Below are 26,164 nucleotides of genomic sequence, written 5' to 3'. Positions count from 1 at the left end.
CGTTAGCCTCCCGGCTTCCTCCCGCAGTCCCTCCCCCAACTCTGGAAACCCTCCCGCCTCTCCTGCCTTCAGCAGCCAATGACAGGGAAGCGTCTGGCACACGGACCAATCAGGGACGACGACAGTGCGGGGTGTGGTTGCCAGGGGGCGGAGCCCAACTTCCAGCCAGAGGTGCCACTCGGGCAAGCGGCGGCCGGGCGTCCGGAGCGGCGGCGCCGCGGGCTGACGGGCGAGCGGGCGGCGGGCATGGAGGCGTCGCACTGCGGGCCGGGGCGGCGCGGGGACAGGTCAGCGGGCGGCGGAGGGAGGGCAGGGGACGGGCGGCCCCGCGGCGGGGGCCGGGGCGGGGGGCGCCGGGGCGGGGGGCGGCTGTGCCCCGGGAGCGCGGGCCTTCCGTGCCGCCCGCCGCGGGGCCTCGGGGCGCAGCCCGGCCTCCGCGGGGACCCCCAGCCCGGCCCGGCCTCCGCGGGGACCCCCGGCCCAGCCCGGCCTCCGCGGGGACCCCCAGCCCACGCCCAGCCCGGCCTCCGCGGGGACCCCCAGCCCAGCCCAGCCCGGCCTCCGCGGGGACCCCCAGCCCAGCCCAGCCCGGCCTCCGCGGGGACCCCCAGCCCAGCCCGGCCTCCGCGGGGACCCCCAGCCCAGCCCGGCCTCCGCGGGGACCCCCAGCCCAGCCCGGCCTCCGCGGGGACCCCCAGCCCACACCCAGCCCGGCCTCCGCGGGGACCCCCAGCCCACGCCCAGCCCGGCCTCCGCGGGGACCCCCAGCCCAGCCCAGCCCGGCCTCCGCGGGGACCCCCAGCCCACGCCCAGCCCGGCCTCGGGGGCGCGCGGGGCGGGGGGGATCGGAGCCGGGGGGGGGCCGGGCTGGGGGCGTCTGGGGGCCCGGGGGGTCGGGGCCGGGGGGGGGGCCGGGCTGGGGGCGTCTGGGGGCCCGGGGGGTCGGGGCCGGGGGGGGCCGGGCTGGGGGCGTCTGGGGGCCCGGGGGGTCGGGGCCGGGGGGTCGGGGCGGGGGGGGTGGGCGTCTGGGGGCCCGGGGGGTCGGGGCCGGGGGGGGCCGGGCTGGGGGCGTCTGGGGGCCCGGGGGGTCGGGGCGGGCGGGGGGAGGACGCCGGGGCCGGTGTGGGGGGGGCGTCTGGGCGTTTGCTCGTCTGACTTTGCTCTGGGCCGGCGCTGAGTCGGAGGTAAAAAAAAAGGCAGCACCCCGATCGGCTCGGAGGCTAACAATAACAATAACTAACAATAACAGTAACTACCAATACTAATAACCACCTCTCCGCGCCGCCCCGCCCTCGGCTTTCCCGTTCGTACTCCGGGTGGTTTGTCTGATGTCCGAAAGCCCACACCCTCCCTCTACTGGAGCGCTCTCTCTCTCTCTCTCTCTCTCTCTTTCCTCCTTCCTTCCTTTCTTCCTCCTCCTCCTTCTTTCCTCTTCCTCCTCTTCCTCTCTCTCCTCCCTCTCCTCCTCCTCCTTCTCCTCCTCCTCTTCCTCTTCCCTCTCCTCCTCTCTCTCTCCTCTCCTCCTCCCTCTCCTCCCCTCCTCCCTCTCCTCCCTCTCCTCCTCCTCTTCCTCTTCCCTCTCCTCCTCCCTCTCCTCCTCCTCCTCTTCTTTTCTCTCTCCTCTCCTCCTCCTCCTCTTCCTCTTCCCTCTCCTCCTCCCTCTCCTCCTCCTCCTCTCTCTCCTCTCCTCTCCTCCTCCTCCTCCCTCTCCTCCCTCTCCTTCCTCTCCTCCTCCTCCTCTTCCTTTTCCTCCCCCCCCTTTTTTTCTACCTCTGCTTCAGAGAGCACCTGGGAAAGAAAACTGACCCGAAATCTCGGCCTGTCCATTTGCTTAATTAGCTCGGTTAATGAAAAGTTAATGGGGAGCCGTGTAAAAACCATTGACTCAAAACTTTGGCATTGTGTCCGCGTTGCATTCATACGCGAGTCCATTACCGCAGCAAAGAAACGCTTGGTAAGGGCTTTGGCTGATTTTTCTGGTTTTTTGGGGGGATGGGGTGAGTGTCTGTACTGGGGCTTGAACTCAGGGCCTGAGTGCTGTTCTTTAGCTTTTTTTGTTCAAGACTGGAGCGTCAACCCCCCTTCTGGCTTCTTGGTGACTGAACTGGAGATAAGAGAGAGAGTCTCAAGGATTTTCTTGTCCAGGGTAGCTTTGAACCGCGATCCTCAGAGCTCAGCTTGGAGGCATGAGCCACACTGGCTTTGTACTGTTGCTTGAACTCAGGGCTTGGTGATCGGCACCAACTTTTCACTCAGGGCTGGTTCTCTACCACTTCAGTGACTTTTTTGCTATTTGATTGGAGATGAGTCTCCAGAATTTGTCTACCTGGCTGGCTCCAAACCTTGATCCTCAAATCACAGCCTCCTGAATAGTTAGGAGTCTATAAAGACAGCATGGTTCTGGGATTTGCACTTGGGGCTTAGAATCACTCAGTTGGCTTGCACAAGTTGCTCAGGTGCTCTACCACTTGAGTCATGATTCCAGCCCAGATTGAGGCTGAGTTTAAATGATTTGGTACTTAATGGTTTCGAAACCATCTAAGTATAGGTATAGAAGTGGTAAGGGACACAAAGCATGACCAGCATCTCTGAGGTTGAGTTCACACACTCTCTGTTTGGTTGTGGACACTCAGGTTTTTGGGAGGATAGGGTGCCTTTATTTTGTTTGTTTGTTTGTGGGGCTTGAACTCTGGGCCTGGGCTGTCCCTGAGCTCTTCTGCTCAAGGCCAGCACTCTACCACTTGAGCCACAGCACCACTTCAGGTTTTCTGAGTGGTTTATTGGAGATATGAGTCTCACGGACTTTCCTGCCTGAGCTGGCTTTGAACTGCAATCCTCAGATTTCAGCCTCCTGAGTCACTAGGGTAACAGGTGTGAGCCATTGGCACCTAGGGTGCTTTTTTTGGGGGGGGGGGTCCGGTCGTGGGGCCTGAACTCTGGGCCTGGGCGCTGTCCCTCAGCTCTTCAGCTCAAGGCTAGCGCTCTACCACTTGAGCCACAGCGCCACTTCCAGCTTTTTTCTTTTTGCTTATGTGGTGCTGAGGAATCGAACCCAGGGCCTCAGGCATTCAAGGCAAGCGCTCTACCACTGAGCCACCTTCCCAGCCCAGTTGTATTATTTTTTTTTAATGAATTACAAACAGTACATTTTTCTGGTTACTTGATATTTGATGTGATTGATTCATTTTTTTTTGTTTGTTTTTTTTGGAGGCAAAATCGATACTGGGTGCCAGTAGCTCATTACAATATTTCTTAGCTATTCGGGAAGCTACGACTTGGAGGAACCAAGTTCAAAGCCAGCCAGGACAGAACAGATTCTGTTTTTTGTTTTTGTGTTTGTTTGTTTGTTTTTGGTCAGTCATAGGGCCTGAACTTGGGGCCTGGGTGCTGTCCCTATGCTTTTCTGCTCAAGGCCAGCACTCTTAACCACTTTGAGCCACAACGCCCCTTCTTGATTTTCCACTGGTTAATTGGAGATAAGTCTCTGATGGAGATCCTCAGCCTCCTGAGTAGCTGGGATTACAGGAGTGAGTCACCAACACCCAGCCAGAACAGATTTTTGCTTGTTTTTGTTTTTGTGCTGGTCCTGGGGCCAGCTCGGGGCCTGTGTACTGTCCCTGAGCATTTTGTGCTCAAAGCTAGTGCTCTGTCACTTGAATTACATCTCTACTTTTGGTTTTTGAGTGGTTAATTGTAGATAAGAGTCTCCTGGAGCTTCCTGCCCAAGCTGGCTTTGAACTGTAATCCTCAGATCTGAGCCTCTTTAGTAGCTAGGATTGCAGGCCTGAGCCACCGGTGTCTGGCAGCGCAGAACAGTTTTTGAGATTTCATTTCCAACGGAACCAGCAAAATGCTGGACTGGAGGCATGGCTCGAGCGGTAGAGTGCCAGCAGAGCAAGCTTTGCTATTAGGGCCAGGAAGCAAAATGGTTTTTACTGGGCCTGAAGCTTAAAGGTATAATTTGAAAACCTATCCTTTTCTCCCTGAAGAGGCCAGCTCTTTAATGTTAAAAATTGACATCAAAGAGGGAATGTGTGAGTCACCAGACCGTCCCCCACCCTGTTCATCTGAGAAGGAGTTGGATGTCTTTTGCTCGGTTTTTTGCCTTGAAGTTGCTGGGTTTTTGTTTGGTTTGGATGGTGCTGGGGTTTGAAGTGAGGGTCTCGGGCTCGCTCGCCAGACCCTTCCCAATCCCAGGCATGTATGTAATGCTTTCCATGAGAAACACACACAGAGATTTTACTCTGAGGCTCGTTTTCAGTTTCCTGTGGTGGTTTTTCTTGGAATCCCATGACTGTTTTTAGGTAGATTTGTCACCCACAAAGCAAATAAAACATTTCTCCAATATCTGAAGATTGACGTAGCGGGAAGTAGAGAGGAGTCTGAAACTCTCTGTCAAGGCTAGCTGACCGGGTGGGAAGGTGGCTCCGTGGTAGAGTGCTGGCCTCGAGTGCGTGAGGTCCTGGGTTCGATTCCTCAGCACCACATAAGCAACAAACAGCCGGAAGTGGCGCTGTGGCTCAAGTGGTAGAGCGCCAGCCTTGAGCTGAAGAGCTGAGGGACAGCGCCCAGGCCCAGAGTTCAGGCCCCACAAATGATAAAAAAGAAAAAAGGCTGCATGACCTCTGACGTTGATTCCCTAGGGATGATGGGGGGAGGAGTGGTGGGCTGTGTGTTTAGCATGTGCAAGATCCTGGGTTTGATCCAGAGACAGACCACACACACACACACACACACACACACACACACACACACACACACACACACACACACACACACACACACACACACACACACACACACACACACACACACACACACACACACACACACACACACTCTGTTAGTGACATGGAAGTGAAATTGTGCCTCCCAATATATTGTGACCTAGAATTACGTAAGAAAGTCATTGTCTGTGATTTGTCTATGCTACGATTTACCAGTGGCTCACACCTGTAATCTTAGCTACTCAGGAAGCGAAGGTTCCAAGGTTCAAAGCCAGCCTGGACAGGAAAGTCCAGGAGACTTTTCATGTTCACTAACCTACCACAAAAAAAGCTTAAAGTGGAGCTTTGGATATTGAGCACAAAAGCTCAAGGACAGTGCCCAGGTCCTGAGTTTAAACCTCAGGACTGGCCCCTAAATCAATCAATCAATCAATCAGTCAATCAATCTAGAAGTTACGTCCTGGCCGTCTTGGATCTTGGTTCAGGATGGACACATACAAAAATTAAAAAGTTCATTTATCAGGCATTTCTTTTGTTTTGGTTTTTGTTTTCTTGTTTTTACCGGTCATGGGGCTTGAACTCTGGGCCTGGGCGCTGTCCCTCAGCTCTTCAGTTCAAGGCAAGCACTCTATCCCTTGAGCCACTGCACCATTTTTGGCTTTTTCTGCTTCTGTGGTGCTGAGGAATCGAACCCAGGGCCTCATGCATGCGAGGCGAGCGCTCTACCCCGGAGCCACCTTCCCAGCCCATTTTTTTTTTTAAAGCATCCTTGTGTTGGAGACCCGGAGCCCTCCAGCAGTCCTGGGAAGGTCAGCAAGTGCTGATGCTGGCCAGTTTCTTTATCACTTTGCTTGGCCACGTGGCGTTGGATCGGGCGTGGAGCAGAGGCGCTAGCCAGGCTTTGTTTTGGAAGTTGCTCTGCGTAGTGAAGACAAGAGAATTCCCAGAGGCGTGGGGTGCCTCCTGACACCCCGGCCCCAGCTCCGGCGGGCCGGCTGGGTAACTTGGTATGGATCTTCCCTGGAGAGCCCTCCCTCCCCCAGCAGCCACAGAGCACATCCTATGCCTGTTAACCGTGATAATGCACCCGCTTCAGATTTCTCCTGTAAAAATAGCCCACGGTTACATGGGTGTTAGGACACATCATAGTGGAAATCCTTGGTACAATTAAGATACACTAAGAAAAAAGCCACACACACAACCCCCCCAAAAAACCACCCAAGAAACAAAGCAACACCAAAGGCCACCAAATGGCCAGTTATTTCTTCCTTTTTAAAATGCAGCTGTTTGAGAGCCTTCTAGAACACCTAGAGCACGCACAGCAGCCAGGGGCGCTGTGGTGGGCGATGGTGACTCAGACCCAGGCCACGCTCAGCCCATCACTGCCAGACAGCGCTCCTGGACAACATCAGCCAGAGTCAGGGCCAGCATTGCAGTTTTGTATTTTATTCTGCGTGTGTGTGTGTGTGTGTGTGTGTGTGTGTGTGTGTGTGTGTGTGTGTGTGTGTGTGTGTGTGTGTGTGTGTGTGTTGGTACGGGGGCTTGAGCTCAGTTCCTCATGCCCCCTTGCTTGGGTTTTTAACTCCGTGCTGGTGCTCTACCACTTGAGCCACAGCTCCGCCCCACCTTTTTGCTGGCTACTTGGAGATACAAGTCATGGACTTCCCAGCCGGGCTTGGAACTGCGATCTTCCTAGGTCAGCCTCCTGAGTAGCTAGAATGACAGGTGTGAGCCATAGGTACCTAGCTTGTGATTATTCTTAGTAGAATTTGTGGACCCTAACGTTCTCAAGTGTGTGTGTGTGTGTGTGTGTGTGTGTCCCGTCCCCAGCTGGAGATGGATGGAATCCAGGCCTTGTGCATACAAAGCCCGTGTGCCCCTCTGCAGCGGTGTATTGTTAAAGATGCGCTCACATTGGTGTGGAATTCACAATGTAACTGAGCTCCTCTCCCAGATTCCTTCTTCCTTCCCTAGGCCAATATCAGCTCCCTGTGCGGTATTTCCAGACATGGAAATAGCTTGGGCTGTGTTCCTTCCTTCCTGGCCAGGGTCGCAGTGCTGCTGCCCGGGGCTGCTGGCCTAGCCCTGACCAGCAGAACAGCTTGGGAGCGGTGTCCCCCGTGTCTTCCGCAGCACTGCCTGGTGGTGCGCTGTGCACGTACTTTGCCCTAACCAGTCTCCGCTGGATCCTAACCAGTCCTGGTTAGTTACCATGACCACCATCCTCTTTGGCTGTTGCACTACTTCACAATCCTGTTTGTAAGATAATAGCTAGATGCTGTGTCAGTAGCTCACACCTGTAATCCTGGCTGCGTAGGAGGCTGAAGTCTATGGATGGTGGTTCAAAGCCAGCCCAGGCAGGAACTTCCAAGAGACACTTACCTCCAGTGCACAACCAAAAAAGCCAGAAGTAGTGCTGTATTTCACGTGGTAGTGTACCAGCTCAGGGACAGCATCTAGGCCCTGAGTTCAAGACCCCAGACTAGATTGGCATGCACACACACAAAGCATAAAAACAATTTTGTAAATTTCTCTCGAGTATACATTTGCATTCATTGGTGACTAAGAATTTTATATTCCATTTGAAGGTTTTTTTTTTTTTTTTTTTTTTTTTTTTTTTGCCGGTCATGGGGACTGAACTCTGGGCCTGGGTGCTGTCCTTGTGCTCTGCAGATCAAGACTAGCGCTCTACCACTGGAGCCACAGTGCCACTTCCGGCTTTTTCTGCTTATATGGTGCTGAGGAATTGAACCCAGGGCCTCATGCATGCAAGGCAAGCACTGTACCACTGAGCCACCTTCCCAGCCCTGTTTTTTTTTTTGTATTTGAGAAATACATGAAAGGACAACGAGACTGATTTGACAATTAAGATGATTGATGGATTGATTTCAGTGCTGAGGAGCAAACCCAGGGCCTTGAGCAAGCTAGACAAGGGCTCTAGCACTGAGCTAAATCTCCAGCCCCTACCATTAGCAGTTTTAGTTTGGAGAATAGTAGACATGATGGAAGTGGGAGGGGTGGACAGGCTGGAGGGAAGGAGTGAGGGGGAGGGGCTGTGGGCTTCTTCCTGCTCATCTACCACCTGCTCATCCATGGTAATGCTTTTTTGGGGGGCGGGGGGGCCTGAACTCTGGGCCTGGGCGCTGTCCCTCAGCTCTTCAGCTCAAGGCTAGCGCTCTACTACGTGAGCCATAGCGCCACTTCCAGCTTTTTTCTTTTTGCTTATGTGGTACTGAGGAATCGAACCCAGGGCCTCATGCATGCAAGGCAAGCGCTCTACCACTGAGCCACCTTCCCAGCCCTGCATCCATGATAATTCTTTATAGAAACGTCAGAGTAAAATCACCCTTTTTGATGAGTTGTCAGCACCTCTATTTTATAATTAGCAGGACACGTTAGTCCACGCAAAGATTTTCTTAAACGTTTCAGTAATGATGATGCTCTTATCAACTAAGCCATTTGGAGCACTAAGGACATCTTTAACCCTTACACAAATAGGCAAGACCAGAGGGGTTCAGAAAATGACAGGAAAGACTTCATGATGCTGGGCTGGTGTGCTCAGGAAGCAGTCTCCAGCCCTTCTACCCCACAAAGCATAAAAAAGAAAAGGCTTAGTGTTGGCTTTCTATTGGCTTAGTTCTGTTCTAAGCCCCTTACCCTTATTAACGTGTCTCCTGATTATTACATTACCACATACCTGGTTATTTGTGCCAGGGTGAGGGAGAGGGCCGGGGCCTCGCCCCTGCCAGCCAGCCCCACCCCTGGCCCCATTCAAACCTGACATAACTCCATGACGTATGAAACGTTACCCCCATGGGCGCTGGGAAGGTGGCTCAGTGGTAGAGTGCTTGCCTAGCATGCACGAGGCCCCGGGTTCAATTCCTCGGTTCCCCATAAACAATAAATAAATAAAAGTAATTTTTTAAAAATGTCCTCATGAGAACGTGAGACAGGCAGATGACAGACTTGTCCCTTGTCCGTGCTAGAGACGGATGGTGGCGAGGAAGGCTGGGTGGTCTCGTGCCTTCATGTACCTGCTGGCTTCCCATTGGCCCTCACTTAGCTGTGAGAGGGAGGGGCCATTATTCCCCCATTTATTAGGGAGGAAAGTGGACTTCCTGGGGGTGGCCAGCCGTGGCCAAGCAACCACACGGCCAGCCAGCCTGGTTGTGTGTCCCTACAGATCCTTGGTTTTCGTGGCTCGCTTTATTACGGTAAGCGAACAATCCACAAGGAAGCACTGCGTTGTTTTAAAATAGAATAGAGCCAGCCAGGAGAGCCGCGTGGCTGTGTGTTTTATTCTCACCGCTCATTGTTGGTTTGGGTTTCCAAGTCGACCACAGAACCTTCCAGGTGTCTGCAAGGGCGTTGTTGACTTTGCACAGGCTTGTTTCATTCTCCCCTAGGATTCTGGGGTCTGTCCCTGGGAGACCTGAAGCGCCCCCCCCTTGACTTTTCCCCCTTGAACCTCCCGTAGGAAGGCATAAAACTTGGGATGATACAGGAAGGAGGGGTAGCAAAGAACAGGGGGTGCATTTAGGGGTGGGGGTCTCCCGATCATTTCTAGCCATGGCTGGGTTCCTCTGGCAGTATTGGTTTTTTTTTTTTTTTTGCCAGTCCTGGGGCTTGAACTCTGGGCCTGGGCGCTGTCCCTCAGCTCTTCAGCTCAAGGCTGGCGCTCTACCACTCGAGCCTCAGCACCACTTCTGGCTTTTTCTGTTTGTGTGGTGCTGAGGAATCGAACCCAGGGCCTCATGCACGCAAGGCGAGCGCTCTACCACTGAGCCACCTTCCCAGCCCTGACAAAGGTGTCTTGAACGTGTATTTGGAAGTAGGAAGAGCTGGCATGCCTGGTGCTGGTTGGTCAAGAGTAGCCGGGAAAATGCCGGGCGCTGGTGGCTCACGCCTGTAATCCTAGCTACTCAGGAGGCTGAGATCTGAGGATCGCGGTTCAAAGCCAGCCCGGGCAGGAGAGACCGTGAGACTCCTATCTCCAATAAACCACCAGAAAACCGGAAGTGGCGCTGTAGCTCAAGTGGTAGAGCGCTCGCCTTGAGCTGAAGAGCTGAGGGACAGCGCCCAGGCCCAGAGTTCAAGTCCCACTACCGACCAAAAAAAAAAAAAGAGTAGCCGGGAAGGACAGGCGAGGGTGAGGAGGTGTCCGGCCTCCTGGAGAGCCTCCGTGTACCTTCCTTCAGTCTTCTCAGACCTCACGGCTTCACCCCTGCTGTAGAGCTGGTGACAGGAGTGACCGCTACCGTTTGCCATGGGCTCACATCCTCACCAGCTCCTAATGGGCCAGAACTCTGGTTACAACTTGGAAGTGTCATTGTCATTTCTCTGGAGGAGAGGGGCCTGCTGAGGCTTGGATTTTTTGCTCTAGTTATTTTTCTAATAGGGTCTTGTGTTCAGAACCTCGATCTGCCTTCCTGCTCCTACGAGGCTGCTGGGATTATAGGCAGGAGCCACTGTGCCCAACCTTGGTTTGAGACTCGGCAGGCCTCAAACTTGAGATCCTGCTGCCTCAGCCTTTCTTCCCGAGTGCTGGGATTACAGGTGAGCCCCAGGGGTGTCTCCTCTGTTTTAGTGCAGTGGATCACAGGCCGCAACTAGTGTGTACCTCTTCATCCTGCCTTGCAGATGTGTCTCCGTTTCCCCAGGCGTAAAGGAGAGCAGGGTCCTGTGAACACCGTGGTCTCTACTGAGCAGGGCCTGTAGGATCCAGTGTCAGAGTCTCAGGCAGGAGTGATCCGATGTCTGCCCGGGTCTGTCAGCTTGAGTGACGGTGGTGGAGACGCTTGGGCAGCACCAAATAAGCGGGCATCTCCCAAGGCTGGTCTTGGTACCAGTGGGGAGTCTTCTGGGCTGGGCAGAAACTGCAAGGATGCTCTTCCTGCCTGCCGTGTTGATTCTGGTCTTTTAAAATCAATACACTGAGCAACATGTAACATGCTTTCCAAGGTTTCATTATTAGCCAGGCGTCGGTGGCTCACACCTGTCAATCTAGCTACTCAGGAGGCTGAGATATGAGGATTGTGGTTCAAAGCCAGGAAAGTCTGTGAGACTCTGATCTCCAAAGAACCACCAGAAAACCAGAAGTGGTGCTGTGGCTCAAGTGGTAGAGCGCCCACCTTCAGCTGAAGAGCTGAGGGACGATGCTCAGGCCCTGAGTTCACACACACACACACACACACACACACACACACACGCACACACACACACACACACAGCCCATCATCTCCCAGTCTCCCAGGTTAATATATTTTGTCCCTTCATCCAGCCCTCCCTCGGTGACAAGGCTTGAGAATGATTTTATTTTCTCATCTTTGCGTCTCTTGCTTTTGTTTTTGCCACAGTGCCTTTGAAGATGAGTCTCTGAGGCTTCGCCAGCTGCGACTGGACAATCAGGTGCTCCACGGGTTCGCTCCCAACGGTTCTGTAGTTCTGTCTCTTCCCACTTGCCTGCGGTCCACTTGAGTTACTTGGCTTTTCTTCCCCTTATACAGAAGAAACCAAACCCAGGGCCTTGTGCGCGCTAGGCAAGTCCCAGCCTGAGCTACACCTGCCCCGAGTTCACCTCTGAGTCCATCTCCATGCTACCTGTGGGGGAGAAGGTTGATTCCTGGGGTGGGAACAGGATCCTGGTGGAAACACCTCCCTGTGTGTGGGGCTGCCCATGCGTACCCGTCCTCCTTAGAGACGACGTCCTCCGTGCGTGCATTCCAGTGTAAAACTTCCACTCCTGTTCCTGGGATCTCACGGAAGTTAGTAGGATTTTTTTTTTTTTTTTTTTTTTTTTTTGGTATTGGTCCTGAGGCTTGAACTCAGGGCCTAGGCGCTGTCTCTGAGCTCTTTTGTTCAAGGCAAGTACTCTACCACTTAAGCCACAGCTCCACTTGTGGCTTTTTGGTGGTTCCTTAGAGATCAGAGTCTCACAGACTCTCCCGCCCGGGCTGGCTTTGAACCGTGATCCTCAGATCTCAGCCTCCTGAGTAGCTGGGAGATAAGGCGGGAGCCACCAGCGCACACATTAGATATACTAGGGGGCTTTTTGACAAGTCCTGCTGTGTACGCTGCTTGCCCGCAACCCCGTCCCCGCCATCCCTCTCCTGTATCCTTTTCTCCTTAAAACAATTCCAGCTTCCGAACGGTTACTGTTAGCCCCAACAAGTGATCTTGCTGGCTTTTCTCTCTCTCTAGGCCAAGGGTCTCATTCCGTAGCTTCAACCCAACCCCTTTAGGAACACTGAGGAAGAGTTAAGTGCTCCTTGTGTTTCAGTGCTGGGACTTGAACTCAGGTCAGAGTCAGTGACTAGGTTCCTGACCGCAGTGCCCCATCTCTCCCCTAGAGGGCGCTGCTGGAGAAGAAGCAGAGGAAGAAGCGCCTGGAGCCCCTCATGGTGCAGCCCAACCCCGAGGCCCGGCTCCGCAGGCTGAAGCCCAGGGGGAGCGAGGAGCAGACGCCCCTGGTGGGACCTCAGATCCTGCACCACGACGTGGTCCTCCACGGTGGGCACCGAGGCTGGGGGGGGTCTTCACCGGGGCTGGCTAGCTGGAGGGGTCATGTGGGACCGAGAGGGCGGGGCCTTGAAGCCACGCCCCTTCTCGCAGGGGCTGGGCAGGTGGCTCAGTGGTAGAGTGCTCGCCTCGCATGCATGAGGCCCTGGGTTCGATTCCTCAGCACCACATAAGCAGCAAAGCTAGAAGTGGCGCTGTGGCTCAAAGGGTAGAGCGCTCGCCTTGAGCTGAAGAGCTGAGGGACAGCGCCCAGGCCCCGAGTTCAAGCCCAACGATCCACAAAACAACAACAACAACAAAACACACTCTCCTTTCTCTTTGGCGTCCTAGGCATTGATGGGCCAGCCGCCTTCCTGAAACCAGAGGTTCCCGAGTCAGAAAGCAGAGTGCACGTGCTCTCCGTGAGCTCTTCCACCCCCGACGAAGACACAGAAGGCAGTGTGAACGAGGAGAGCGCTTCGCCCAAGCCAGACCTGCAGGAGATCCTGCAGAAGCACGGTGAGTCTGGCCAGCGTTTTTCTTTTTCTGTATCCATCTTGGGGCTTGAACCCAGGGCCTGGACACTGCCCCTGACCTTTTGTGCTCCAGGCTAGTGCTCTACCACTTGCGCCACAACTCCCAGCTTTTTTTTTTTTTTTTTGGTTCATTGGAGATAAGAGTCTCAATGACTTTCTTGGCCCAGCTGGCCTCAAATCATGATCCTCAGATCTCAGCCTCCTGAGGAGCTAGGATTACAGGCGTGAGCCACAGCGCCCAGCTCCTAGTTAGGATGTTTTGGAAGTGGCGGCGGTGGGTGTTGACAGTATCTCCTTGGCTGCCAGGTATCTCCAGTAGTTTGAACTTCGACGAGGAGGAGTCCGATGGTGAGGAGGAAGAAGGGAAGAAAACAGGGTTCCAGTCACCACACTCAGAAAGGGAGAGACCCAGCTCTGCGTCCTCACCAGAGCCAGCCTCGGTGTGTGCTCCTGACGCTTCTCGCTTTGGAGCTACTGTCCCTATTGCCGGAGCCGTGCCTTTGGTGTTTAAATACCACTTCCAAATACACGTTCACATTTAGACTTAACGTCTCTGACTTCTAGAATTTCCGTCTTGGAGTAGCTATTATAATGCTAGATGTTTTGATGTTAATTTTTGTGCCTGTCGTGGGCCTTGAACTCAGGGCCTGGGCACTCTCCTTGAACTTTTTCTCTCAAGGCTTAAGCCTTTGTGGTTCATTGAAGAGTCTCACAGACTTTTCTGCCCAGGCTGGCTTTATACTGTATTCTTTGGAACTCAGCCTCCTGAGTAGCTAGGATTACAGGTATGAGCCAGTGGTGCCTGGCATTTATTTATTTATTTATTTATTTATTTATTTATTTATTTATTTATTTATTTATGTATGTATGTATGTCGGTTGTGGGGCTTGAACTCGGCCTGGGCGCTGTCCCTCAGCTCTTCAGCTCAAAGTGAGTACTCTACCGCTTGAGCCACAGCGCCACTTCTGGTTTCCTGGTGGTTTATTGGAGATCAGAGTCTCGCAGACTTTCCTGCCTGGTCTGGCTTTGAACTGCAATCCTCAGATCTCAGCCTCCTAAGTCGTGAGGATTCCAGGTGTGAGCCACCGGTGCCCAGCTTATTTTTTAAATTTATTTTTTTGCCAGTCCTGGGGCTTGAACTCAGGGCCTGGGCACCGTCTCTGAGCTGCTTTTTCTCAAGGCTAGTGCTCTCCCACTCGAGCCACAGCTCCACTTGCGGTTTTTTTCTGTGTATGTGGTATTGAAGAATCGAACCCAGGGCTTCCTGCATGCCAGGCCAGCGCTCTGCCCCTTTGCCACCTTCCCAGCCCATCGATCCCTGTTTCTGAACTTGGCTCCTTGCTGAGTCCCAGCACCCACGCCCTCATCTGACTGTTCAGAGTCTCCTCTTCCGGGCGGCTGACGTCTCGGGGGTGAGTCCTTTACGCGTGTTTCCCTTGTTCCCCCGCGACTGTGCCGTCAGGACCCGGGCGCTTCCGGTTCCGCAGCCCCGCAGGCTGAGCTGCAGCTGGGGGAGGTGGAGAACTTGGAGGACTTCGCCTACAGCCCCGCCCCGCGGGGCGTCACGGTCAAGTGCCGCATCACCAGGGACAAGAAAGGGATGGACCGCGGCCTCTTCCCCACCTACTACATGCACCTGGAGAAGGATGAGAGCCGCAAGGTGCGGGGCCTGGTGTTCCGTGGGGGGGGCCCCTCCCCCCCCTCCTCACCTCCACCCACAGGCTGGGCAAGCGCTCCCCCCCACAGCCCACCCTGCACCCCTGCTGATGAACTGTGGGGTGTCAAGGGGTTGGAAATGGGGGATCCAGAGCGGAAGGTTAGATTGTGGAGGGACTGGCACAGGTCCGTGGGCTTCACCAATGGACACGCGACCCCTCTTTTCCAGGTGTTTCTCCTTGCGGGTAGGAAGCGGAAAAAGAGCAAAACATCCAACTACCTGATCTCCATTGATCCCACGGATCTGTCTCGTGAAGGGGAGAGTTACGTAGGCAAGCTCAGGTGGGAGCCCCCCTCCCCCACCCCCAACACGCCATCCCATCCCTCCTGGGTGCTGACATGCAGTTAGCATGTCCGCCTGCGGTCATCGCACAATGAACAGATGCACTCAAGCGTGGTGGCTCACGCCTGTCTCCCTAAGTACTCAGCCAAGATCTGTGGATCGCAGTTCAAAGCCAGCCGGGGCAGGAAAGTCTACAGGACTCTCACCGCCAATAAACCACCAGATAATCGGAAGTGGCGCTGTGGCTCAAGGGGTAGAGCGCCAGCCTTGAGCTGAAGAGCTGAGGGACAGCGCCCAGGCCCAGAGTTCAAGCCCCACGACCGACCAGAAAAGAAAACACAAAAACTAGGTCAGAGACAGCGCCCAGTCCCCCAGTTCAAGCCTCAGGAAGAAAACGTTAAAGGAAACCAAGGCTCCTTATGGCGGGAGCATTTGCAGTAGGCGGGCGGCGGAGGCTTCGGAGAAGAGGCGGCCGTTTCTCTCGCTTCTCCTCTTTCCTAGACACACACATACTGAGTGTTTTGCTGGCCTCTTCCCCTGACGCTAGATCCAACCTCATGGGGACCAAGTTCACTGTGTACGACCACGGAGTCAACCCGGTCAAGGCCCAAGGGCTGGTGGAGAAGGCCCACACCCGACAGGAGCTGGCGGCCATCTGCTACGTAAGGACCCCATCCCTTCCCTCTTCCCGCCTCTCTTCCCTCTGTCCCTCTCCATTCCCCCCCCCCCCCCCGCAGTCCTCTAACCCAGTTCCCTTCCAGGTTACTACAGCTGGCATCATTTTCTCCAGACTCACGGTTGAATTGTCTGTGAGCTGTTGCTAGATGTCGTTATTTATTTTTTTAGTCAGTCCTGGGGCTTGAACTCAGGGACTGGGCGCTGTCCCTCAGCTCTTCAGCTCAAGACTGGCACTCTGCCACTTGAGCCACAGCGCCACTTCTGGTTTTCTGGCGGTTTATTGGAGATCAGAGTCTCATGGACTTTCTTGCTGGGGCTGGCTTTGAACTACAATCTTCAGCTCTCAGCCTGAGTAGCTAGGATGACAGGCGTGAGCCACTGGTGCCCGGCTTTATTTTTCATTTTTTTGGTACTGTTTCTTGCTTTTTCTCTTCCTTCCTTTTTCTTCATGAACGTAATTTAGTAAACCTTCCTTACCTCTGAGCCAAACAAACCAACCAACAAAATCAATTTTCCTCCCTCACTTCCTTTCTTTGGTTTTGTTTTGTTTTTGTTTGTTTGAGACAGGATCCCATTGTATACCCTAAGTTGGCCTCAGAACGTTTCAGCCTCCTGCCTCAGCCTCCCTCCGGTTCCGGGATCACAGCCATGCGCTGCCATACCTGGCTCCTGATATGTTTGCCAGGGTCTCACTGTGCGGCTAGGCGGTGCCAAACTCTTGGGCTCCAGGGGTTCGTCTGCCTCTGTCTCCCCGCTTCAGGGCTGGGGGCCACGCCGCTGTGCCTGGCTTCCTAGTGTCCATTCGCCCTTCCTGTCTAACCTGGAGCAAAGTCAGAAAACACTGTTGGTGCTTTTGGCTCCGCCAACCTTTTGCACCCCTAAGAAAGCCTCACATGCGACCGGAACCCGGCTTCTTTCCTTCCTGTGTCTTCCAGGAAACAAACGTACTTGGATTTAAAGGCCCCAGGAAGATGTCCGTGATCATTCCTGGGATGAATCTGAACCACGAGCGGATCCCGTTCCGGCCACGGAATGTAAGTAAGAACACTCCGCAAGGACCGTGAGTGACTGTGCTATGACACGAGGAAGTCCCAGAGTGTGCCACACGCTCCTTCACGAGACCATTGCTGTACGACCTCGGGACAGGCTGGCACCGGTGCTCACGCCTGGAATCCCGGCTGCTCAGGAGGCAGAGTTCTGAGGATCGAGGTTTGAAGCCAGCCGGGGCAGAAAAGTCCCTGTGAGACTCTTAATCAACCACTCAAAAACTGGCACTGTGGCTCAAAGCGGTAGAGCACTCACCTTGAGCAAAAGACCTCAGGGACAGCGCCCAGGCCCTGAGTTCAAGTCCCACAATTGACCAGAAAACCCACCAAAAACCCAAAGTGGCAAAAATAGACCAAACCCAGGATTGAGCACTATTGCTGGGGGTTGCCACTCCTGTGCTGGGAATGAACACACTCACACACACACACACACACACGCTGACTCGTGTGCCCGTGGCTGGCTTGTGGTCTTCCCTGTGGGCCGCGGTGCGCACGCGCAGATGTCCACACGTGTGGCTTCCTCCCGCAGGACCACGAGAGCTTGCTGTCCAAGTGGCAGAACAAAGCCATGGAGAACCTGATCGAGCTGCACAACAAGGCCCCGGTGTGGAACGACGACACGCAGTCCTACGTGCTCAACTTCCACGGCCGCGTCACGCAGGCCTCCGTGAAGAACTTCCAGATTGTCCACGGGAACGACCGTGAGTGGCGGCAGGGCGTGGGGGGGGGCCGAGGTACGTCCCCGAGCCGGAAGTGAGCGTGCCCTCGGGAGACGGGGGCTGGCCGGGCCCACGTGCACGCAGGAGACCGTGGGCTCTGGCCCTGGAGTGCATCCAAGCTGCCGTTCTAGACTCTTCTGCCTTCACTCAGTCGGGAACTTGCTTGCCCAGGCCAGGCCTGCCGCGGGGCTGCCGCGGGTCTCGAACTTGCTGCCTAGCTCAGGCTGCCGCACGCTCGCGTCTGCCTGCCTCAGTCTCCTGAGTGCCGGGATCGTAGATAGACCACACCAGCCCCAGACGCACGTGCCCTGTGTTTCAAAACACACGTCCATTGCTTTCGTTAACGTGGATATTGAGGGGTTCCGATTTTGTAAGTCAGGCGTTGGATAATGCCCCCCTTCTCTGTTTCCCCTGCCCCCCCACCTCCCTGCATATGAGTTCATTAAGTTTCATATTTTGCAATTTCTCCTCCTCTCCCCGTTCCTCTCCCCTCCCCGCCCTCCCTCTCTTGCATATACGCTGCGCTGCTCCTGTCTCTGTCTCTGGGTTGGGGATTAAACTCAGGGTTTCGCACCTGCCAGGCGGGTGCGCTACCACTGAGCCAGGCCTCCAGCCCCTCTTGCGCTGGTTATTTTGCTGTCATCTGGTAGGCTTCCCTTTGTGCCTGGTCTGTGATCCTCCTCCTTGGGCCTCCCGAGCTGCTGGGGGTGACGAGCATGGTGCACTGTGCCCAGTCGTTGGTTGAGATGGGGTCTCGAACTTCCCTGCCCAAGGGGCAGCCTCCCGCTCTCCATCTCCCAGGCGACAGGCTTGTACCACTGCCCCCCATTGCTACTTCTAAGGAGTCCCATGGCCGCTCGGCCTGCTCGGGGGAGCCGTGTGTCCTGTACCCGGGGCGCCTTTCCCGCCTGACGCCCTTGCCGCTCCTGTCCGCAGCTGACTACATAGTCATGCAGTTCGGCCGCGTGGCGGAGGACGTGTTCACGCTGGACTACAGCTACCCGCTGTGCGCGCTGCAAGCCTTCGCCATCGGCCTGTCCAGCTTCGACAGCAAGCTGGCGTGCGAATGAGGACGCCCGTGGGTGCTGCGCGTGCGTGCCGCTACGCGGGGGCACACACACCCTCTCTGGACTCCAAAGACTGGCAGGGATCAGGGTCAGCCTGAAAGAGAGACGGGAGCGCTGAGAGCTTCTTCTTGTCTAGTTGGGGGGAGATTCCCACAGCCGGGGCTGTAGCTCAGTGGTTTGAGGGCTTGCCTTCTACACGCAAGGGCCTGAGTTCAAGGCCCCCCGGCTCCACTGGGAGCGCTGAACAGGGAGGTGATTCAGATTCTTAGGATTCAGTCCTGGAGTCCTTTCCAGAGAGGGTCTGAAGAGCCTGTAGTCCTCAGGGCAAGCGTTGCCTTTAGCGGCCGGATAGTGCCTATCCCAGATGTGCACATCTGCCTTTGTCGGGCAGCAGCAGCCACAAGCAACCCATGCAGGAATGAATGAACACGGCGGTGTTCCAATAAAACTTTATTTACAAAGCCGGCGGGCAGGCCCCATGTGGCCAGCGGGGCCCTCCCTGGCTGGCCCTGCGTCAGGTGTGAAGCCCCTCACCTTCACGTACACTACATGTGTGTGCGCACACGCACGCACGCACACCAGCATCTTCCAGGTGGGCCTGGGTGCTGGCCATGGAGACCGGGCCAGTCTCGGGAACCGCCATCTTCCCGTTCAATCTTGAGATGCTCATTCGCTGTCCCCCCGGGTGGCCCTCGCTGTGCCCACCACAGGCCTTGAGTGTCACCTGCCATTGGCACTGAGCAGCCCAAAGTCTGTCCATTTCAAGTGCCCACAACGGACTGAATCCTGCTGCCCAGCCCACCCGCACCACACTAGGAGACAGCCAGACTTGCTTCACCGCATGAATTCGGGAAGGCTTAACCCCCCCCCACCATGTCCCCGTCCTCCTGTCCCCCAAGACACGTGGGGGGAAGGACACCCATGTCAGCAAAGGAGGCTGTGGCCATGCGTGATCCGTGACAAACATTTGATTGTCTTAATCGCCTGTTTTGGGTTAGGCCCAAAGCACTCACTATTCAGGGGACCCTCCCCCCCGCCCTGTGGGGAGACCAAACGCCTGCACACCAGGAAGGATGGGGAACGTCCACGCGAGATTTTTGTCCCAGTCCTGAGCCTCAGCTGGCAGATTGGCCTTGCACACCTGCACCCTGCTTTGGGCCCTGGGGTCACGTGGCCCTGGCCACGCTGCACGGGTCACGCGTCACCATCATCCAACGTGCCGAGGCTCCTCAGGCATTCCGCGTGGGAGCACTCTTCCCCAGACCCCTAGTGTACCCGAACTCGAGAAGCTCGATGGCCTGGCCCTCTGCCCACCGCCTCACCCGGCAGTGCACAGCCATGGGACGCCAGGGGGGCCGGGCCAGCCCCGCCTGCCTGGCTGTCCACTTCCTCAGGCTTGCTCCTCCATAAGTGCCTTCTTTATCCAAGTGCCCTGAAGCCCGAATCACCCCCTGTCTGCTGCCGCCGCCCTGATCCTCTGAAGCCACAAGCACAAAGCTGCCCACTTGCCTCATTCCCAGCACCGGGCAGGGGCGGGGGGGGGGGGGGGGCAGTGGGCAGCTGGGGGCTGGGCCTGACCTGTGCTTCCTGCTCGTCCCCCCCCCCCCCCCGCAGGGAGCAGTCACCCCACTTCCCCGACGTTGTGCTTGCAGAGACAGGTGATTGGTTCTGCAGAAATCATTATTTATACCTTTTGTATGCTATGGAAATAAAATTTGATTTATATACACACGTGCCGCCTTGGAGTGGGTCCGTCCTTCACCCGGCCCCAGTCGTTCTCCAGTAAGCGCGGCGGGCGCTGGTGGCTCACACCTACAATGCCAGCCACTCAGGAGGCTGAGCTCTGAAGATCGCAGTTCGAAGCCAGCCTGGGCAGGAGAGCCCGGGAGGCTCTGATCTCCAGTGAATCCCGGGGGCGCAGAGGTGGAGCCCCGGCCCGGGGCTGGAGCTCGAGGGCGGCGCCCAGGCCCCACCTTCAGGCCCCGCGGCAAAGAAAGAGAAAGGACAAGAAAGAGAAAGGATGGCGGAGACTTTCCTGTCAGCCTGGAGGAGATCCAAACGAGCTTCCCCGGGCCCGGGGCTTCCGGGCCCCACCTAGAGGCGGGCTGCGGCCGGGTCCCCGCGCCCCGGGGCCCGCGCGTGGGAGGACGCGCGCCGGGAGCCGCGGGGCCAGGGCTCCCCGGGATCCAGGGGGCCCCGCGGCCGAGCCGGTGGGGGCGCAGGCTTCGGCACCCGCCTCTCCCGGGGCCCGGCCCGGCCGGTCACCTCCGGGACGCGCCCGGCGTGGAGCCCGGGCTTTAAATACCGGCCCGGTCATGTTGCTATTTATTCCCGCACTCCGCCCCGGCCCCGCGAGGCGAGAGGCCCGGCCCCGGGGTCCGGTCGGGGTCTGGTCGGGGTCCGGCCCCGGGGTCCGGTCGGGGTGTGGTCGGGGTCCGGCCCCGGGGTCCGGTCGGGGTGTGGTCGGGGTCCGGTCCCCGGGGTGTGGTCGGGGTGTGGTCGGGGTCCGGTCCCCGGGGTGTGGTCGGGGTGTGGTCGGGGTGTGGTCGGGGTCCGGTCCCCGGGGTGCGGTCGGGGTCCGGTCCCCGGGGTGCGGTCGGGGTCCGGGCCTGGCTCCGGCCGAGTCCCCGGTGCGGCCCGGGCCGGAGCGCCTGCTTCCCGGAGCCCCCGAGCCAGCCCCGGGGAAGGGAGCGGCGCTTCCTGTGCGCCCGCCCCTGACCCCCGGCCGGAGACGCGCGGGACGTGGGGGGCGGGAAGAGCCGAGGCACGGCGCGTGTGCGCCGAGCGTGGGGGCGCCGGGGGCCCCGCGTCCGGGTCACAGGGGCGGGCGTGGGCCAAGGGAACGGCCTGCGCGCCCCGCCCAGTCCCCGACGGCCCCGCCCACAGCCTGTCCGACGAGACCACGCCCATTCCACAGAACGTCCCACCTCTAGGAGAGGCTGGACAAGGCCACGCCCATTCCACAGAATGCCCCACCCCCTTTTAGACAGACTAGACAAGGCCACGCCCATTTCATAGACTGGCCCCACCCACGTCTCGGACAGGCGAGACAAGGGCGCGCCCACTCAGGAGCCGACGTCCGTACAGGCGGCCCCGCCCCGCGGAGGCCCCGCCCCGCGGAGGCCCCGCCCCGCGGAGGCCCCGCCCCGCGGAGGCCCCGCCCCGCGGAGGCCCCGCCCCGCGGAGGCCCCGCCCCGCGGAGGCCCCGCCCCGCCCCGACGCCGGCCCTCCCCGAGGTGCGGGTGACCCGGCCGGCGCTCCCCGGTCCCGCGGCTCCCGCCCTCCGCCCCAGCTGCGCGCATCTCATTCCAGCCCTCATTCCGCACATTCCAGCCGGCTCCCCGCCCGCTCCCGGCTCGGGGTGCCGAGGGCCCCGCGCCCCGCCAGGTGAGACCCGCCCCGCCGCGCCCCGCGCCGCCCGCCGGGGCGGTCGGTCCCGGGATCCGGAGGCGCGGGGCGCCGCTCGCCGCGCTCCCCGGGGTCCGCGCCGCGCCCGGCCGGCCGTCCCGTGCGGGACCCGCCCCGGTGAGTCTGGGGGGCGCGGGCCCGGGGTGGCGCGGGGCGCACGGCCTGCGGGGGTCCCGGGGTGGCGGGGGGAGGGCCGGGGCCTGCGGGGTCCCGGGGTGGCGGGGGGCGCACGGCCTGCGGGGGTCCCGGGGTGGCGGGGGGAGGGCCGGGGCCTGCGGGGGTCCGGGGTGGCGGGGGGAGGGCCGGCGGGGCCTGCGGGGGTCCGGGGTGGCGGGGGGAGGGCCGGGGCCTGCGGGGGTCCGGGGTGGCGGGGGAGGGCCGGGGCCTGCGGGGGTCCGGGGTGGCGCGGGGCGCGGGCCTGCGGGGGTCCGGGGTGGCGGGGGGAGGGCCGGGGCCTGCGGGGGTCCGGGGTGGCGCGGGGCGCGGGCCTGCGGGGGTCCGGGGTGGCGGGGGGAGGGCCGGGGCCTGCGGGGGTCCGGGGTGGCGCGGGGCGCACGGCCTGCGGGGGTCCGGGGTGGCGGGGGGAGGGCCGGCGGGGCCTGCGGGGGTCCGGGGTGGCGGGGGGAGGGCCGGGGCCTGCGGGGGTCCGGGGTGGCGGGGGGAGGGCCGGGGCCTGCGGGGGTCCGGGGTGGCGCGGGGCGCGGGCCTGCGGGGAGCCCGGGCCCGGGTGGCGGCGCCCACGCCCCCTTCCCGCCCGCCGTCTCGGGGCGCCGCCGCGGCCCCGGCCCGAGCGCACGGACCCGTGTGTTCCCGCACGTGTGGACGGACCCGAGCGCGCGCGCACCGCCGGCGGGAAGGGTCCCCGACCAGACGCGGGGCCCCGCGCGGGGCGGAGGAGGTGCGGGGACCCTGCGCCGGCCCGGCCGCGTTCGGGGAAGGCTGCGGGAGGGTCCCCCACCCCGGGGGAGGGGGGGGAGACAGAGACAGACAGACAGACAGAGACAAAGAGAGAGACACAGAGAGACAGAGGAGAGAGAGAGACAGAGAGACACAGACGTACAGAGAGACAGACAGAGACAGACAGACAGACAGAGACAAAGAGAGAGACACAGAGAGACAGAGGAGAGAGACACAGACACATACAAAGAGACAGACAGAGACAGAGACTGAGAGACAGACACAGAGACAGACAGAGGAGAGAGAGACAGAGAGACACAGACACACACAGAGACAGAGAGACAGACTGAGAGACAGACACAGAGACAGACAGAGAGACAGAGAGACTGAGAGAGAGACACACACACATACAGACAGAGACACAGACAGAGGAGAGAGAGAGACAGAGAGACACAGACACAGACAGACAGAGACTTAGAGACTTAGAGACTGAGAGACAGACACAGAGACAGAGACTGAGACACAGACAGAGACACAGACAGAGACTGAGAAACACAGAGAGACAGAGGAGAGACAGACAGAGACAGAGAGACAGACAGAGACAGAAACCCTACCCGCAGGAGGAGGGGAGGGGGGGGGAGAGACCGAGAGACTGGGACAGAGAGACCGGGAGAGACCCTACCCTACCCGCCACCCGCAGGAGGTTCTTTGAAATGGCAATTGCCCGGGGCGTTGCTGGGTATCTGACTGGTCTGACTGGTGGGACTGGGGTCTCCGCTGGGCCCGGGGCTGCGGGCAGGTGCTCTCCCACTTCAGCTATGCCCCCCGGGGTGTTTTTGCCGTCGTGGTTTTGTTTTCGTTGGCGGGTGCGGTCTGTGTGGTGTGTGTCGCCCTCGGCCTCACACTGGCGTCCTCCTCCCCGTGGGGAGGCCGGGTTCAGCTGTCCTCGGAGGGGACCCCAGCAGTCAAGGGGAAGAACCCCCCCCCTCTAAAGACGCCCTCGCCGCACACCTGTCATCCGAGCCCATTCCCCAGGCCGCGGGATCCAAGGATTGGAGGTTCAAAGCCAGCCTGGGCAGGGAAGTTCTTAAGGCTCTTACCTCGAATAAAGCACGCAAAAGCCAGCCATGGGGCTGGGCTGAAGTAGTAGAGCACCAGCCTAGAGCAAAACAAACAACCCCAAACTGACCCAGAGGCAGCGGGGGGGGGGGGGGACCTGGATTCAAGCCCTGGGACTGGCAGAAAAGGTACACTGTCTTCTCTCTCTTTTTTTTTTTTTGGTGGTCGTGGGGCTTGAACTCTGGGCCTGGGCGCTGTCCCTCAGCTCTTCAGCTCAGGGCAAGCGCTCTACCACTTGAGCCACAGCGCCACTTCCAAGGTGCACTGTCTTGAACCCACCAACAAGCACTGGCGCACTCTCAGCCCTAAACTATTAGTATTTTTCCTCCTCTTCTTCCCTCCCTTCTCTTCCTGCTTGTCCTCCTCCTCCTGCCCCCCTCCTCTCCTCCTCCTCTTCTCCACCTCCTCCTGCTTCTCTTCCTCCTTCTCCTCCTGTTCCTCCTCCTCTTCTCCCTCTCCTCCTCTCCCTCTCCTCCTCTTCTCCTCTCTTCTCCCTCTCCTCTCCTCTTTTCTTCTCCTCCTCCTCCCCTCCTCCTCCTCCTCTCCTTTTCCTCCTCCTTCTCCTCCTCCTCCTCCTCCTCCTCCTCCTCCTCCTCTTCTTCTTCCTCCTCCTCTTCTTCCTCCTTCTCTCTTCTCCTTCCTCCTCCTCCTCCTCCTCCCCTCCTCCTCTCCTCCTCCTCTTCCTCCTTTTCTCCTCCTCCTCCTCCCCTCCTCCTCCTCCTCCCCCCCTCCTCCTCCTCCTCCCCCCCTCCTTCTCCTCCTCCTCCTCTCCTTCTCCTCCTCCTCTTCTCCTCCTCCTCCTCCTTCTCCTCCTCCTTTCTCCCCTCCTTCTCCTCCTCCCCTCTTCCCTCTTCCTTCTCCCTCCCCCCCCACCTCCTCCCTCTTCCTCTCCTCCGTCTTGCCCGCAGCGGAGGGAGGGCTGGGACTCTCTTGTGCCTCAGTCTCCCCTGCGGTGAGATCTGTCCCTCGCAGCCCTTGAGTGACCGGGTGACCCTGCCCCACAGGAGGGGAGGGGCCTGGGGCGCGGGCATCAGCCCTTCCTCCATCACCGCGGGACCATGGAGCTGCCACGGCTGCCATTTACGACTCCCTATTTACACTTCACGGCCCGGTGACAGGGATGTGTCTCCGTGACCAGTTTTATTACTTGAGATGGGATCGCGCCTCAAACCACGATCCTCTTGATTTCTGCTTCTCCAGGAGCAGGACTTACAGGCTGCAGGAGACCCGGGGCCTGGCTGCTCTGTTTTCCTCAGAGCTGGGGCTGGGGCTGGGTGCTGTCCAGCGCCAGCGGGTTTTGAGTCTCCCGACACCATGTGAGATCCTTTGCCTGCTCCTCATGTGTGATCAGCAAACCCGGATTGGGGCGGGCAGGAGACCCCCGTAGTGTCAGCTGGGGGTGTGGGGGTTCCCTTTGTCCTGAGAGGTCTCATTTCTGCCTTGCCCAGCTCAGTTGCGCACCCTGATGTTAAACTCGCTTAGGATGGCATGACGGGTGGAATTCATGCTCTTCCCTTTGTGTTCTGCGACCTGTCCTGCGGGGGGAGGTGCCAGAGCCCCCCCCTCCACCCCTGCACCCCACCTCCGCAGCCACCTCCAGCTACCCCCCAGCTACGGGCTTGGGGCTCAGAGAGGTGGCAGGACAGAGGGAAGGGCACACAGCATCTCCTGCTGATTTTTGTTTGTTTTTGTGTCACTACTGAGGCTTGAACTCAGGGCCTTGTGCTCTTACTTGGCTTTTTTATTTGACTCAAGCCTGGTGCTCTACCACTTGAGCCACAACCACCACTTCCAGCTTTTTTAGAAATTATCATTGAGGAGCTGTACAAAGGGGTCGCAGGTCCATGTCAGGTTCTGAGCACTGCTTCTTGGTTAATATCACCCCTTCCTTCATTCTCCCTTCTTCCCCTTCCTGTCCCTACTCTCGTTAGGTGATTTTTGTTGTCGGTCCCGGGGCTTGAACTCAGGGCCTGGGTGCTGTCCCTGAGCTTTTTTGCTCCAGGCTGGCATTGGTTTTTTTTTTTTTTTTTGCTGGTTAACTGGAGTTGAAGGGTCTTGTGGACTTTTCTGTCCTCCACTTTCCCATCCCAACTCTTCTGTCCTCAAGTCTCAGCCTCCGGAGTAAGGATTACAGGAGAGCGCACCAGTGCTCAGCCACAGAAATGCAGTCTGAAATGGCGCCCGGGGTGTGTGTGTGTGGCAGGGGTGGGGGGGGGGCTTCAACCTCGTCCTTCTATCTTTCCCTCTGGTCTGTTCCCCTTCCCCTCCCTCTGTGTCTCTGTCCTCATGTCTGTCCGTCTGTCTGTCTGTCTCTCTCCATCTCACAGCATCACCTGGCCACGTCACCAGCTTTCCTGGGGTTCAGATGCCCAGGGATGGGGTGTCACAATCTTCCTTTGGCTCCTGGGCCGGCGACGGTTACTTCGTCATTCCTCCTCCTGCTTGCAGGGGAAGGAAGGCCTTGAACCTGG

At 58.3% G+C, this 26,164-nt stretch overlaps 2 protein-coding genes and 1 non-coding gene across 5 annotated transcripts; 2 read left to right on the top strand and 1 right to left on the bottom strand.

Annotated features, from left to right (window-relative positions):
- The first annotated feature begins 177 nt into the window (after positions 1–177).
- On the top strand, positions 178–19,992 carry Tulp3 (TUB like protein 3). 3 transcript variants are annotated; one of them, XM_070006056.1, is made up of 11 exons: positions 178–287; positions 11,084–11,135; positions 12,077–12,236; positions 12,576–12,743; positions 13,067–13,200; positions 14,223–14,420; positions 14,646–14,758; positions 15,307–15,421; positions 16,373–16,471; positions 17,013–17,184; positions 18,139–19,992. In XM_070006056.1, the coding sequence occupies exons 1-11, from the start codon at positions 247–249 to the stop codon at positions 18,270–18,272; spliced, it is 1,386 nt and encodes a 461-aa protein (XP_069862157.1). In that variant the 5' UTR covers positions 178–246; the 3' UTR covers positions 18,273–19,992. The 3 variants fall into 3 exon arrangements, with proteins under 3 accessions (XP_069862157.1, XP_069862158.1, XP_069862156.1); XM_070006057.1 differs by lacking the exon at positions 178–287 and adding an exon at positions 9,877–10,283; XM_070006055.1 differs by lacking the exon at positions 178–287 and having other exon boundaries at positions 10,311–11,135.
- Trnaa-agc (transfer RNA alanine (anticodon AGC)) lies at positions 8,550–8,621 on the top strand. Its single transcript has one exon. It is a non-coding gene; the product is annotated as a tRNA-Ala (tRNA).
- Positions 19,993–20,590: 598 nt separating the features above from the next.
- LOC138816352 (uncharacterized) lies at positions 20,591–24,773 on the bottom strand. The gene is made up of 4 exons (XM_070006072.1): positions 24,743–24,773; positions 23,257–23,519; positions 21,596–22,616; positions 20,591–21,156 (listed from the first exon to the last, which is right to left on the bottom strand). Exons 1-4 carry the CDS (start codon positions 24,771–24,773, stop codon positions 20,591–20,593), a joined length of 1,881 nt encoding a protein of 626 aa, XP_069862173.1.
- Positions 24,774–26,164: the final 1,391 nt, after the last annotated feature.

Source organism: Dipodomys merriami, unplaced genomic scaffold (genome assembly GCF_024711535.1).
Source record: "Dipodomys merriami isolate MVZ:Mamm:240054 unplaced genomic scaffold, mDipMer1.0.p SCAF_691, whole genome shotgun sequence".
Lineage (NCBI taxonomy): Eukaryota > Metazoa > Chordata > Mammalia > Rodentia > Heteromyidae > Dipodomys > Dipodomys merriami.
The sequence above is the reverse complement of the archived record's forward strand: the minus strand, read 5'-3'. Positions and strand labels throughout refer to the sequence as shown.